This window comes from Thamnophis sirtalis, unplaced genomic scaffold (assembly GCF_051295495.1).
Source record: "Thamnophis sirtalis isolate CommonGarterSnake01/CBP01778 unplaced genomic scaffold, rThaSir2_p1.2 scaffold_13, whole genome shotgun sequence".
Taxonomy (NCBI): Eukaryota; Metazoa; Chordata; class Lepidosauria; order Squamata; family Natricidae; genus Thamnophis; species Thamnophis sirtalis.
This window is the reverse complement of record NW_028261393.1, coordinates 34,187,698-34,202,801: the sequence shown is the minus strand read 5'-3', so window position 1 is coordinate 34,202,801 and position 15,104 is coordinate 34,187,698. Positions and strand designations below refer to the sequence as shown.

General features: G+C 38.7%; 1 protein-coding gene across 4 annotated transcripts in view; it reads right to left on the bottom strand.

The window, feature by feature from the left end:
• LOC106550713 (vascular endothelial growth factor receptor kdr-like) overlaps nucleotides 1-15,104 on the bottom strand; it is a 241,718-nt gene that overhangs the window by 137,133 nt on the left and 89,481 nt on the right. For all 4 annotated transcript variants that reach the window (XM_087728031.1, XM_087728032.1, XM_087728034.1 and 1 more), the window contains exons 5-7: nucleotides 2,931-3,093; nucleotides 2,331-2,467; nucleotides 1,317-1,482 (exon numbers count right to left, since the gene is read on the bottom strand). In XM_087728031.1, coding sequence (XP_087584157.1) covers nucleotides 1,317-1,482; nucleotides 2,331-2,467; nucleotides 2,931-3,093 — 466 coding nt within the window. The remainder of the gene's footprint in view (nucleotides 1-1,316; nucleotides 1,483-2,330; nucleotides 2,468-2,930; nucleotides 3,094-15,104) is intronic.

The following is a 15,104-nucleotide window of genomic DNA, read 5'->3' as shown; positions in this document are numbered from 1 at the left end:
ATTTTAGAAACACTCATTCTAAGTGAAAGCTGGTGACGGCAATAATAATATGCAAGTGGTATCTTTTCTGGATAGTATTTCTTTTAACTCTTGAATTAATGGGATTTTTTTCATAGCACACAATCCATTTTTCCCTGTCCCACAATTGGGTAATTATTAAACTATATCAACAACGCACAGGAACAGATGGCCCATGACAAGGAAGGCTAGTTTCTCTTTGATTTCAGCTGTGAACAAGAGATTTTTCAAAGTGACAATACATTAGGACACGTTTCTGGAATTTCTTGAAGATACTACAAAAATGAAAAGATTTATCATTCCTTGGGTGATCAGGTAGTCCTCAACTTACAACAGTTCATTTTGTGACTGTTCAAAGTTACAACAGCACTGAAAAAAGTGACATGGTCATTTTCACATTTATGACCGTTGCAGCAATGTCACGTGATCAAAATTCAGACCCTTGGCAATTGATTCATATTTATGATGGTTGCAGTGTCCCAGGGTCACGTGATCACTTTTTATGACCTTTTGACAAGCAACGTCAATGGAGAAGCCAGATTTACTTAATAACCATGTTACTAACTTAACGTCAGTGCTTCATTTAACAATTGTAGCAAGAAAGGTCGTAAAAGGAAGCAAAACTCACTTGACAAAATGTCTCACTTAGCAACAGAAATTTTGGGCTCAACTGTGGTTGTAAGTCAAGGACCACCTGTACTTTCAAGAGATACATAGGCATAATTCTGGAATATTGTATGCTATTTTCCCTGGATGGATCCCAACTAGACAGGAGTCTGAAAACGAGGGTAGCTTGGTGATTCTAAACCACAGAGGAAGCAGTTCCACAAGAGTTACTCAGCCTTGGCAACTTTAACCTGTATGGACTTCAACTCCCAGAATTCTCCAGCCAGCTTGGTTGCTAAGGTTGAGAAACAATGATATAAGCAATGGAGAAGTTGGTGGAAAATTAAGCCACTTATTTTTATCCACCAATGCTGACAATACTGTATTTGTTTAAAAAAAAAACCACCACTCAATGTCAAGCAAACAACTTCAGGGTAAGTTAAGTGAGCCAGGGGAGTATGACATGCTGAGTCTGGTGCCTCTGGTAATGAATGAGTATTTTAAGTCATCCCCGAGTTGAAAGGATTGAGGAGGGAGCTATGTTGGTTCTGCGAGGGTCTTATCAGCAAGGAAGGGTCTTCTAAAATGAGAGTACCAGCAGCCTATCAATATATCAGCTGGCAGAAAAGTGGCATGTTCTGACTGCATCTCTTTTGACACCTTGGCTTTCCCATTTTTGTGGTCCTTCTTACTGAGTATTGTGACCGTAGTATTGACTTCTACACCTCCTTCGCCCATATTGAACACTTTGCATATGTAATGTCCTTTGTCTTCCATTGTGACATTTGTGATAGTCACATTACTAGAGCATTTGTACATGGAGACACTCTGGTCAAAATTCTTTCCTGCTCTTAGTTCCTGGAAGAGAACAAGAGAGAGGCATAGAAAAATTACCACCGAGTTCAGTTTAAAAGCCCTCAAATTAAAAACTATAAAGGGGAATATTGTGGTATCTTTTTCTAGATGTGTGTATGGTAGGATTGATGGGATCCTAATGAGCCTTTGGAAGCACAGTGATCATGCAATGCAGTATTGCAGGCGGACTCTGCCAACTGCCAGCAGTTCGATCTTGATCGGCTCAAAGTTAACTCATCCGTCCATCCTTCTGAAGTTAGTAAAATGAGGACCCACATTGTTTGAGGCAGGATGCTGACTCTGTAAACCGCTTAGAGAGGGCTGTCAAGCAATATGAAGTGATATATAAGTCTAAGTGCTGGTGCTAAGAGTTTTAAAAGATGACTAGGGGTTCCCTTCTTTCTGTTTTAATGTTTAAAAGACAATATCATGAGGTATTTCCAGGAGTAATTTTCTTTTCTGGTTTCAAAAAGAGATCACAGACTTTAAAGTGTTGTGAACAAACTTTTGCAACCTTCTGACAAGCAAACTCAATGGAGAAGCTGGATTCACTTAACAATTGCAGTAATTCACTTAACAACTGGGGCAAGGGTGGTCCTAAACCCTTGGGCAACAAAGGGGCAAAACCCGCTTAAGAAATGTCTCAAATTTGTGACTCAATCGTGCTCATAAGTCAAGGGTTAAAGCTCCTTGATCAACCAAGGACAATTGGATGGTTATTTAAGAAAGCTAAGCAATGTTCAGCAGATCCTTTTCTGAAGAACTAAGGAAACAGATCTTCAGAAAAGAGAAACACGCTTGGAGCAGACCAAGGTCTTCCCTCAACTAAGAGACCCACTGGAACGACTCACCCTTTTTCCTGGAAATTTCCATAGAAACTGTAACCGTCCATTCCAGTACGTCTGCCCTTTGCATTCCAAGTTAAGGGTTTCTCCAACCAAGAGTTTTTTGGGAGTTGCTTTCACAACCACATCCCAAACTCGCACCTCTAAACAAAATAAAAAAGTCAGTGATCAAGCATCTCCTCCAGCAACATTGTTTTTATATGGGCAAACAGGAAAATCCATTTGTTTTCCATAACCGAAATCAGACCTAGTGCAGAATATATAAGCAGTCCTTGACTTACAACGGTTTATTTTGTATCATTTGATCTTACAGTGACATTGAAGTGACTTATGACCATTTTCACACTTTTGACCATTACAGCATCCCCATAGTCATGTGATTTGCATTCACATTCATATTTCTGTTGGTTGTAACTATTTAGCAACTGCAGTGATTCACTTAACAAATGTGATGAGAAAAATGGTAAAAGGAAGCAAAACTCACTTAACAAATGTGTTACCTAGTGACATCAATTTTGGGCTCAATTGTGGTCATAAGTCGAGGACTACTGGTAGTCCAGCAATGGAAAATTATGTCCAGAAAGGCAAAAGCATTCATCCACTCACCCACTTTCTGAGTCAAGTAATATGTCTCATATTGTGCCTCGTTGACTGTAGCAACACATTTGATCATTCTACTGAAGAACTCAATGGAGGGTGAAGTGATCGTGAATCCTTTCTTTGGGTCCCATTCCTTCCTCTCATAGGTGAGAGGCTCAGGAGATTGATGCTAAAGAAGAAAAAGCAAATACAAAGATAATACCTTTTGTCTGAGATAAAGCTACTGACAAGACTGACTCCCATTTTCACCTACATTCCCCTTCTCTCGCAACTTGACAAAGAATAGGCCGATAGTGGGTTGGAATGCAAAGGTGGGGGAAATGGCATCCAAGCATCCTCAGTTCGAGAGAGACATTGCTCCCCCCTTCAAGGACACCCCCAGCAGATGTCCCAGTGTGGTTGGCTGGTTCCAATAACAAAATGAACAGAAGTGATTGGTGGATGTAATGGACTGTGGGTGGCCTGTGGGGAAAGGAGGAATGAACTATGTGTTCCTTTGCACGGGAATCCCAGAGCTGGTTTTGCTTCTTCTGTGCCAATGTGGTTTATTCAGTAAAGTTTATACTCTTGGAAAAATAACATCCCAGACTTTATTTTTCTGGATTGACCAATTGGATAGTTGATAGCTACAGTAGATATAATTAAGAAGCATTCAAACTGTTTGGATCTTGAAATGTCCCCAACAATAAATGTCTCATCTTTGGGAAAATGGTGTTCTGATCTTGAGAGAGCCATTCTAAGACTCTCTTCCTGAAATTTCCTGAAAATGTTTAGACATCAGATGCACCTCTCACAGACTTACTAGAAATGGCCCACCCTCAAAATGGGCAATTTCAAACTCCATTCGGCAATTGAAGTGGAATGTTTCAGACCATTTCTGGCAAGGTCAGAACATCATCTTCCCAAAGATAGGATGTTGCAAAATCTCTACTTGTAGGAGAAGGAAGGGCTGAATCTGATGGCAGAGTTAAAAGAGGGCTCTGTCAAGGCTGCTTGACTCAGTAACCAAGAAAGAAACCCCTCAACTCTATTTTGCAGAATTAAGAGTACTTTTACTGGTCATAAGTAGATAGTAGCTAAGCAAAGCAAGGTCTGAGGCAAAAGGACACGTAATCATAGATATCAATATGTGACCCAACCCCCTCCCTCTGGTAACCTTAGTCCATAGTCCAATCAGTACACCCCACAGGTGTCATGTGAGAGACATCTTCAAAAAACATCATCAGGCTGGTATGCTGGACAGTTGGTCTGGGCGGCAAATCCTTTATCTGCAGCATGCGCAGTAGATGGTGAGAACACCTCTCTTTATTCAGTCTCTCCAGTGCTGACACTTCCCCACCCACAAACAATGCCCCCCTCCCCATTTCAATGGCAGCCGAAAGCAAGTAGCAAAACAGAGGCTGACAGGCTCAGTCTAGAATCCCTATGTAGCCAAAAGAGTCCAACTTCCCTTGAATTTCATTGACTCTTATCTAGCTCCAAGTGCTAACACATGAATGAAGGCAAATATATGCGTCCCAGGATAATGTTGCAGAATCCAATCAGGCTTGATCACTGGAACCAGAGGTTTAGTCTTCTGAGCTTTTGGACTCATAATGGAGCCCATCCTCAAGGAACTTGTCTTTACCAGATTGCCTTCATGGGCTCCAGCATGAATCCAAAAGTTTGGAAGACTAGTCCTCTAGTCCCAGTGACCGACCCAGATTAGATCCTACAAGTGTTAACCATTAGTTGAGAATATTGCTATGCATAGGCATGAGTAGCAATAAATCAGTTTAATTGGACCTTCAAATGTGGACCTGGCCTTTTGTACTTGATATGAGTTCAGATCTGTTGAGATCCATCTCTTATTACTATTTCTTCACTTAAGGTGCAATAAATCACTCATTGTAGTTCTCCAGTTCAATCACTGTCATCTTCAAATACAACCTCAGAGATTCTGCCTGAGATTCTGGATTGATTCTGGATTGCTGCCAGTCAAGTCAAGAACACTGAATTATACTAATTAATGGATAAAATCTAGTGGCTCTGTTTGTCCAATACATCATAACCATAAACTAACCCAGTGTTTAAGACAGATGGACTTCAATTGCCAGAATTCTACAGTCAGCATGGCTAACTGGAGAATTCTGGGAATTGAAGTCCACCCATCTTAAAGTGGCCAAGGTTGAGAAACACTGAACTAACCAATCCCATTTTAGCCCTACGTGTTGCACAAATCCAACCACATGGCTAGTTTCTGGATCAATATACCCCAACACCCAGAAATAGGGAATAATTAAGCAAGTCATAATTTTCTTAACAAGGTTAAGGGCATGATAAGCTAGCTTTCTATGATCTGAATTTATATTACTTATTTTGGGCATCGTGCCTTATTTCAAGAGAGAGTTTTAAAGGCATATGCCACATAGCTAAGCAAAAATATAAATTTAAAGCAGCCAAGCAATAGTGAGACAGGTTTTTTTTAATAGCAAAAAGGGACAAGAGAAGGGACTTCTGGATGGACCTGCATAGTAGATGTCTGAACTATCTTCATCATCCTAATTGATTCTGATTGGTGGCATGGTGAACAAACACTAGTCAGTCTTCAAGTTAATCATTAGAACCTAACCTCTCTGATTTGTAAACCATTATTTTAGCTTAGTGCTTAGTCCTGGTAGTTGAAGCCCACAAGTCTTAAAGTTGTCAAGCTTGAAGAGCCCTGGCTTAGTGTAACAATTGTTATTTCCTTTTCCAGGATGCCAATCTGCCGTGAACTACAGCTTGCATGTGTATGGTTCTTGTACACAGTTCACAACTGCATCCTGCAAAATCTTGCCTAGATAGACAAGCATTCTATGTTCCTGGAACAAAAAGCAGATCATTAGCTCCTCCTCAACACGAAGGGCTATCAGCCAGTTTCCTGTCCCAGCTGATTTGGGCTGGAACAACAAACATATCTGGAATCCTGCTATGTCCCTCTGTAGTTTGGCATGCTTCACTTCTCACTTCCAAGGTCTTCCTCCATCCTAACTTATCCTTCATGCGCTATTACAAACTTTGTCTCCTGTACGTACAATCATTGCTGCCCCAAAACTATGGATGTCCCCATTACTGGCTAAACAATAGTGCAAACTTCCAGTTTGGGCGGGGGCCTGAGGGGGTTGTTGTTTTTAACAGCTCCGGATCATTGGCTGCGTTAAGCTGTCTAAACAGTATCCATCAACTGTTTGACAGTTTGATTACCTCTTCTTCGGGCAAAGGAGAAGAAGGCGAGCAAGCTATGTGTGGGCAGTGCTGCATTTAACCCCCCAGAACATAAATCTGGGGTGGGACGAGGGAGCCGCCCTGTAACATAGTAGATTCTCCGCGTCAAGGACCTCTTCTGCCTTTTTTGCAGAACGAAGGCACATGTCCACCCTCAGCTCAAAGACTGATTTATTATTGATTTCAAAACGGGCAGAACTGATACTGGTGAACGTCTAATTGTATGTATAAGTCTTTAACTCCATTTTTTAAAGAATTCCTTTTGACAATTTACTTGCTAGAAATACACAGAAAATGGTGCCGAACAGCTTTGTAGGAGGGGTCAGGCTCGGAAGACATAGATTTCTATGGAGCTCAGAACATTTAAAGATCAGTAAAATAGAAGTGATTTATTACCAAACTAAATAGTAATTGCTGGACAAGCGGCTTGCCTGGATTTAGTAATTGGGTGGAGAAGATTAAATCTGGAATGGCTTCTAAGCAGCAGAAACTTGCCTCCCTAATGCATCAAAAAGTGCTGGTAATTCTCTGGTTCCTGGGACTAAATTACAGTCACTACTCCCCCCCCCCCCAGGTTTTCCTACTCCTGCAGGGGAGCCTTTGACCAGAGAAATACTGCAAAAAGAACTAAGCGTGGCCTTAGCCGAGGCTTTAAAAAATCATGCAGCTGCAATGGAAATTAAAATATAAATTCATTAAATTTACAATTTACAATTTTAAAATAAAGGAGGAGATATCTGCTGCTCATAAAGAATTGTCAGAAGAGCTTATGGACTCGGTTCAGACTTGGAACCAGCAAATTAGAGACGATATTCTTGAGGCTTTTAATTCCCTATCTGGTTATGTCTGTGGAATTGAAGATAGATTGGAAGATCTTAATGATTCTAATATTAATTTGGTAACGAAAATGGATGTGGTTCAACAAAAGGTTGGTGATGCAGAAAATGAAATTATAATGTTGCAGTATAGACAGATGGAATTTGCCTTAAGGATAAGAGGCCTCAATGAGAAAAATCAAGAAAACCTGAAGCAGATTTTCTCAGAAGCCTTTGATCAATTGATGGGAAGGTCAGGAGGGAATTTTGACTGGCAAATTGACAAGATATATCATGTTAATTCCTGGCTCGCCACACAAAAGCAACTCCCAAGAGATATTGTGGTGTACTTTGCTACGAGAGATATGAGGAATTTGATATTGCAAGAGTCTTACAAAACTAAGCTTCAAATTGGGGGTCAGGAGGTGACTGTTTTGAAGGAAATACCATCTAAAATGTTGAGATCGAGGAAAGACTATGCCTTCTTAGACGATGAGCTCAAAAATCATCAGCTACAGTTCAGATGGGAGGCCGCAGCTGAACTTGCAGTTACCTACCAGGGGCAAAGATATCGTCTCAACTCAGTATGGAAGGCTCGAGATTTTTACAATAATATACTGAAGGCTGGACATCCCCCCCCTTCCTGGACCTAGAGAAAGAGAACAAGAAGGACAGGATAGACAGCAAGTTACTCAAGGACCACCAAGGCTGGAGCAACTTCCTCTCTCAGAACTAGAAGGGGTGAAGGAGCAAAGACAAACCCACATGATTACCAGGCGAATGGAACAAGAGTTAAAAAAGCAACAAGCTTTACAACAAACACATGCTACCATCCAAGAATTCACAGGTTGTAGCTCAGAAGCAGTGGGTGGAGCCAAGCCGAAAGCCAAATTACAGGATTTCCAGATGGCTCTTAAAAAGCTTCAGGGAGCTAAAGATGACAACTAAGTTCTTAACCTGGAACGTCAACGGTTTAAACTCCCCACAGAAAAGGAAGAAAATAAATCATTATCTGAAACAATTTAAGAATGATATAATTTGCTTGCAAGAGACTCATATTAGATCAACTGATCAGAAATATTTGATTAACACAAGACTTGGACAACACTTTGTAGCTTCTGCTCCTGAGAAGAAAAATGGTATAGTTATTTACTTATGAAAGGACATGAAAGCCGAATTAATTGAAGCAGACTCTCAAGGAAGATATATTGCAATAGAACTGGTATTAGAAGGGAAAAAATACTTCTAATGGGAATATATGCTTCCAATCAACAACAAGATAAATTTTATAAAACACTCCATACTAAGTTAGTACATTGGGACTATAGATCTTGCATATTATTGGGTGACTGGAACGGTGTTGTGGATACCAAGAAAGACAAGAAGGGCCTCCGGCAAAATATCCAAATGAGAGCGAAATTTACCCAAGCCCTTTTTTTATATGATGGATGATTTCGAGCTGAGAGACATCTGGCGAGAAAGGAACCTAGAAGAACATGACTTTACATTTTTTTCCGATAGACATCAATCGTTTTCTAGGATTGACTTTATACTAACAACCAATTATTTGCTTTCTAGGGTAAAGAAGACGAAGATATGCTCCAGAGTTTTATCAGATCATAATCCGGTTTGGATGGAGCTGGAATTTGGGGCGCAAGCAAGAAGGACTTGGAGATTGAATGAAAACTTATTTAGATATGAGAAAAATATTAATGAATGTAAAAAATTGTTAAGAGAATATTTTGTTTTTAATATGAAGAAGGGTACATCTATGGAAATGGTTTGGGATGCAAGTAAAGCATATATGCGAGGAGTTCTAATAAATTTAAATAGGTTACATAGACGTAAACAGGGGGGAAAAAGAATCGAACTAGAGGAAGAAATCAGGAAGAGAGAACAAGAGTTAATACTAAAACCAGGAGATAAGAAGATTAAAGAAGCAATTACTTTATTAAGAGAGCAATTTAATATGCTGATGTCAGACCATGTGGCCACTAATTTGTTATACGCAAAACATAACACTTTTTGTAACGCAAATAAATCTAGTAGATGGCTAGCATATCTGATTAGGAAGAAACAGAAATCTCGCAATATATCGAAATTACATTATAAAGGGAAGGAAGTGTATCAACAGGATGAGATTCAAAAGGTTTTTCGTGAATTTTTCACAGGATTGTACATGAATGACAAAATACAAGGTTTAGATATAGATAGATACCCATAGTTAAAGACAAGCAGAGGGAAAATTGAATCAACCAATAACTTCGGGGGAAATTCTCCAGGTAATTAAACAGCTAAAGGTAGGGAAAGCACTGGGTACAGATGGCCTGACATCGGCTTATTACAAAAATTTACAATTAGAAATGGTAGAACCTCTTAAGGAACTATTTAATAAGATCCAAATGGAAAGGGAAGGTACCCCCATCTTGGAAGACAGCCTTTATATCCCTGATACCAAAAGAGGATCAAGATCTTAGTCAACCAAAAAATTACAGACCTATATCATTATTCAATATAGATAAAAATTTTACTAAAATACTAGCAAATAGGTTAATGTTGGTTATTCAGCAATTGATTCATAATGATCAAACAGGTTTTATACAAGGGAGACAAATGAGAAGTAATGTAAGACAAATTGTTAATATACTGGAATATTTGGGAAAGAATAACCAAATCCCTGCTGCGCTTATATTTCTAGATGCCGAGAAAGCCTTTGATCGAGTGAATTGGCAATTTTTATTGAAAATAATGCAAAAAATGCAAATAGAGCATTTTTTACAATCAATTAAAGCAATATATCAGGAACAAACAGCTCAAATCATAGTCAATGGAAGCTTAACAGATCCATTTAAAATTGAGAAAGGTACAAGGCAGGGTTGTCCTCTATCCCCATTACTGTTTATTATAACTCTGGAATTATTGTTGAACAAAATACGGGGATCAGATGATTTACAGGGAATCAAGATTAGGCATCAAGAATATAGAGTACGCGCTTTCGCGGATGATTTGGTTATAATATTAACCCAACCACAGGAATCTAGTAAGGTTTTAATGAATATGGTTAATCAATATGGCCAAGTGTCCGGATTTAAAATAAATTTAGGGAAAACAAAGATGCTAGTTAAAAATATGAACACTAAACAAAGGAAAGAATTAGAAGGAATGACAGGGTGTGAAATAGTTAAAAAGGTTAAATATTTAGGAGTCTACATTTCAACCTCAAATGGGAAACTATATAAGTATAATTATGAGCCACTATGGCGCAGCATACAGACAGAGATGAAAAACTGGGAAAAATTACAATTATCTTTGATGGGAAGAATAGCAGCACTGAAAATGAATGTTTTACCTAAATTTTTATTTCTTTTTCAAATGATTCCAATACTTAAAAAAGATGCAAATTTGCTAGAATGGTAGAAGGGCATTAATAAATTTGTATGGGAGGGGAAAAAGCCGAGAATTAAGCTAAAAATAATGCAAGATGTGCATGAGAGAGGAGGTTTGAAATTACCAAATTTAAAACTATATTATGAGGCAGTAGTTTTATCGCTAATTAGTGATTGGATTAATTTAACAGATGATAGAATACTTAATATCGAAGGGCATGATTTGGTATATGGTTGACATGCTTATTTGCTATATGACAAAAAGGTAGATAAGAACTTTAAAAGTCATATTTTAAGGAATGCTTTACTGCGGGTCTGGAAAAAATATCAATATAAACTAAATGATAAGATACCCATGTGGGCAATTCCTAGACACGCAATAGAAAACATAAATATAGTACAAAAACAAAATGTAATTACATAAAGACAGCTTCTTACCTTAGAAAGAGGTGTACTACAATTAAAACCCTTGAATGTACTAAAAGAGGAAAAGGCAATTCAAACATGGTTTCAGTATGGGCAGTTACAGGCCAGATGGAAAAAAGATTAAAAAAAATGGTTTTATGCAAGACAAGGATAATTTATTAAAACAAATTAGAGATCAGAGTCCAATGCATATAAAGAGACTATGTAATGTATTAATAGAAATGGATTCGGAAACAGAATTAGTTAAAGACTGTATGATAAAATGGGCACAAAATTTTGAAGAACCAATAATGTTGGATACATGGGAAAAGATTTGGGTAAGAAATGTAAAATTTACACAAGCTCAAAATTTGAGAGAAAACTTTTATAAGATGTTTTATAGATGGCATTTAGATCCTAAAAAACTGGCCTCTATGTATCCGAATTTACAACCTAAATGCTGGAGTTGTGATTGTGCTGATGCCACATACTATCATATATGGTGGATTTGTAAAAAGGTTAAAGCATTTTGGATAAAAATATGGTGGATTATGCAAAATGTTCTTTAAAAAAGGATAAAGTTTACCCCTCAGTTATTTTTGTTAAGTATAATTACTGATTGTACCGTTACAGAGACTAACTTGATTTTGCATTTAATAATTGCAGCAAGACTGTTGTTGGCGCAATACTGGAAGAAGGAAGATTTGCCTACTATCCAAGAATGGACATTAAAAGTAACAAACTTAGCAGAGATGGCTAAAATATCAGCATATCTCAAGGACCATTCCAATGAGAGATATAAATTGGAGTGGAGAAGATGGATTGACTATACTCAAAATAAATATGGGACTAAGAAATTCCAGATAGTTTATGACTGAGGCAACAAGGAATGACATAATCTGTTTAGAGTTAGCCTAGGAAAGAGGAGTTAAAGCTCAAATGATAGATATTAATTTTTTACTTTTAAGTTTACTTTAGATTATTTTTGTTAAAGATTTATACCCTGTATTGGTTCTGGGAAGTTGGGGGAGGGAAGGTTGGGAGGGGTGGGGTTTGGGTGGGGAGGGGAGGGGGAGGGAAGTAAACATTTGTAAAAGGTTTTTTTTAAAACAAATTCAATAAAAAAAACCCAATAGTGCTATATTTCAAGGGAATGTGGTGTAGAATAAGGGAAGAACTCCTATTTCTTCCTCCTGTAGAGGGTGGGGACAAGGTGGTGGTCGCTTGCCTTTTACCCAAGTTGAAATAGAAACCTATTTGTCTTCTAGGTATTTCTATCTATAGGTGAGGAAAGGAAACTTTAGAAGAAACAGCATGTCTGTCTTGGTTATTGGAACGTCTCTCTCTCTCTCTCTCCCCTCTACCAACTACCCCCCTCCCTCTCGTCAACCAGCTATCTAGCTATGTAGTATTTAGCTCTCTATCACTAATATTTGTCTGTCTTTCTCCCCTAAAAATTCTTCTTTTGCAATAAAAATATTTCTACTGCTTTTAGACGGTAATTTCATTTATGTACTGAATTGTAAAATGCAAAGAAGGGAAAGTGTAATTGGCCTCATCTCCATTTTAGGATGGAGATTATTCCTAATTTGCAATCAAAAAGAACATTCAGTGGATCATACTAAAAAAGATTAGTTAGGTATCCCAAAGTTGGCTGTAGTTGGCAGCATTAAACCAGAACACATTTTTGAAAATGAAAAAAAAAATCCATGATCGCATGATTGAAGCTCCATCCCTTTCTGTATGCAGCCCATGTAAAAATTGGGGAGGGGCTTTGGTATTGTGAGACTCCTTGATTTTTTTGACTGTCTCGACATGGATAACGCTGCGCCAATACATCCCTTTTCTACATTAATAGCATTATTGGCAAAATGTCATGGCAGTTTAGGGTAAACATAGGTGATTCTCAGCAGTTTTAATTTCCTTTCTGAGGTTTTCTCAAGCCCCATCGGGAGGGATAGCCCACATGGTTTTATTCTACATTACTTTTACATAGATATTATGTATATATTGTGTGTATATTCAAATGCCCGAATTTCAAGTTCAGCTCTAGAACTAATCAGAATCAGCAGACACAAAGAATGAGCTTCTTTCTAGCATCAGCAACCCATCCAATTTCCCACAAATATCTAAGGAGGATAGAGTGCAGTCATTTTAAAGTATAATGGAAACATCAAAATTGTAATTTACAAGGGGCAAACTCTGTTGTTTCAGAAATTGTGAAAGAGAATGGTGCTGAATATTACAACTCTGCATTTGAGTATCCCCTGATGAGTAGATTTAAAATATATATGTGAAGAAATATTGCACATAGATATGATAGATATAGATCTAGGCCCCCATATTCCACATATTAAATGAAGTTGCTTGTACAATATTCAAAAGTTGTTATGAAAGGAGAAGAGGAGCCACAGCTGATTTTACCCCAACCTTCAAAAGACCCTGGTGCTATTTTTCCTCTCTCTCTTCCTGCCGTTTTATCTCTGAGCAGTTATTAAATTTGGAGGAGGATGTTCTAAATTTGTCCAATCGTTGGGCTCCTTCCTTCCTGCCCTCCCCCACTTCAGTTTCCTGTGAGTAAAGGAAGCCGCCAACCCGGCTCCACGCATAGTATTTCCAGACAAGGCCAAAATAACAAGCCAGCTTTCCTTAAATGGGAACAGAAAGATGGGCACCCAAGGTAAACACACCTCTACAGAAAGCCTCATCCGCTCTTCTGGAGACTTCTCTCACTGAGGAGACACCTTCCTTTTGGGGTCTGAATGTCAGCCACCCCTTCTGTCTCTTTCAAAGGAGGAGGAACGAAGTCTTTTGGCCAGATGCCCCAGCAGCCTAAAATGGAAATATCTAGGACGAAGCCCCAGGTCAAGACTGAGTAACACATGGAAAAGGTTTGACTCAGCTCCAGAGATGGGAAAGATCAGAAACCATGCATCTGAACTGCTTGCCCCTTCCTCAAGGAGATGTTATCAGCCATTTTCAGAGAGGCTGCTATTAATTCTTCATATATTTCAACAAAAGTCAACAGAGATGTTAAGCCAACACTTACAGGAAGCCGAAGCTCTTGCTACACCAGCCAAGGAGGAGAGAGAAGAAAAAAAGTCAAGAATGGGTTTAATTTCAAAATTATGAAAGTGTGTGTGTGTGTGTGTTTTGGACTGAGTACTTTATGAAGGGAAATTGTTCTCTTCATAAGAAAGTACTGTTTCACCTGAACATTACATCTAAAACAGTTTCTCATTCTTGGCAATTTTTATTACTTTGGCAGATACCAAATGTTATGAATAAGATGCCTCTACTTTTATCCGTCAAACACTACCAGCTCCCATTGCCTATTTAGTTCTACTAGACTAGAGCATCAAATACCACCCCACAACAACTCCAAGACTTTGAGATTGGCTGAAGATCATTCTATATCAAAAACAGCTTCTAAGAAGCCCAGGTGACTTCTGGGGGGAAAAAATTGCTTCATGAGAAGAGAACTTAATACACATAAGTGGACTCTTTGAAGTACAGTGGTATCCCACTTATTTCTTTACTCCAGAGAAAGAGTGACTGTAAGTTAAATCTACATGACAGAAAACTCAGCTATGGTAGGACAAACTTTATGGGGTCTTCCTAAAGCTATTTCGCTGCTGGAGGCAAAGAAAGTGCTAGTGTTTTTGTTATGTATCTATATCTGCATTACTTTGAAACTTCCCAGGCTGCCTGTGCATCTAATCTGAGAAAGCCTCATGAGATCTTCTCTTGGGATTGGAGGAAAGAGGGGGAAGCCAGGGAAACTGTAGGCCACTAAGAGAAGAGAGTGCAACAAAAGGCAGGACACTCACCTGCAGTCCTTAGAATCATAGGGTTAGAAGGAACCTTAGAGGTCTTCTAAGTCTTCCCAAGGCAGGAGTCCTTATACTACCCCAGACAAATGGTTGTCCAATCTTTTCTTAAAATCCTCCACTGATTGAGCAAGGAAGCAAACTGTTTCATTGATTAATGATTCTCACTATCAGGAATTTCCCACCTTAGTTCCAGATTCTTTCTCCCTCTGATGAGTTTTCACTCATTGCTTCTTGTCCTGCTCTCAGATGCTTTGAAGGACAAATCAACTCCCACTTCTTTATGACGTGCCACTCAAGTACTGGAAGACTGCTAATCCTTCCCTTCAATAGGCTACACATACCTAGTTCCCTTAACTGTTCATTGTATAAGACATGATAAGAAGTCTAGCTTCCTCTTATCATCTCTGTCACTCTTCTCTGCATGCTTCCTAAAAAATTCTCAGCATCTTTTGTATATTGTGTTGATCAGAACTGGATGCAATATTCCAAGTGTGG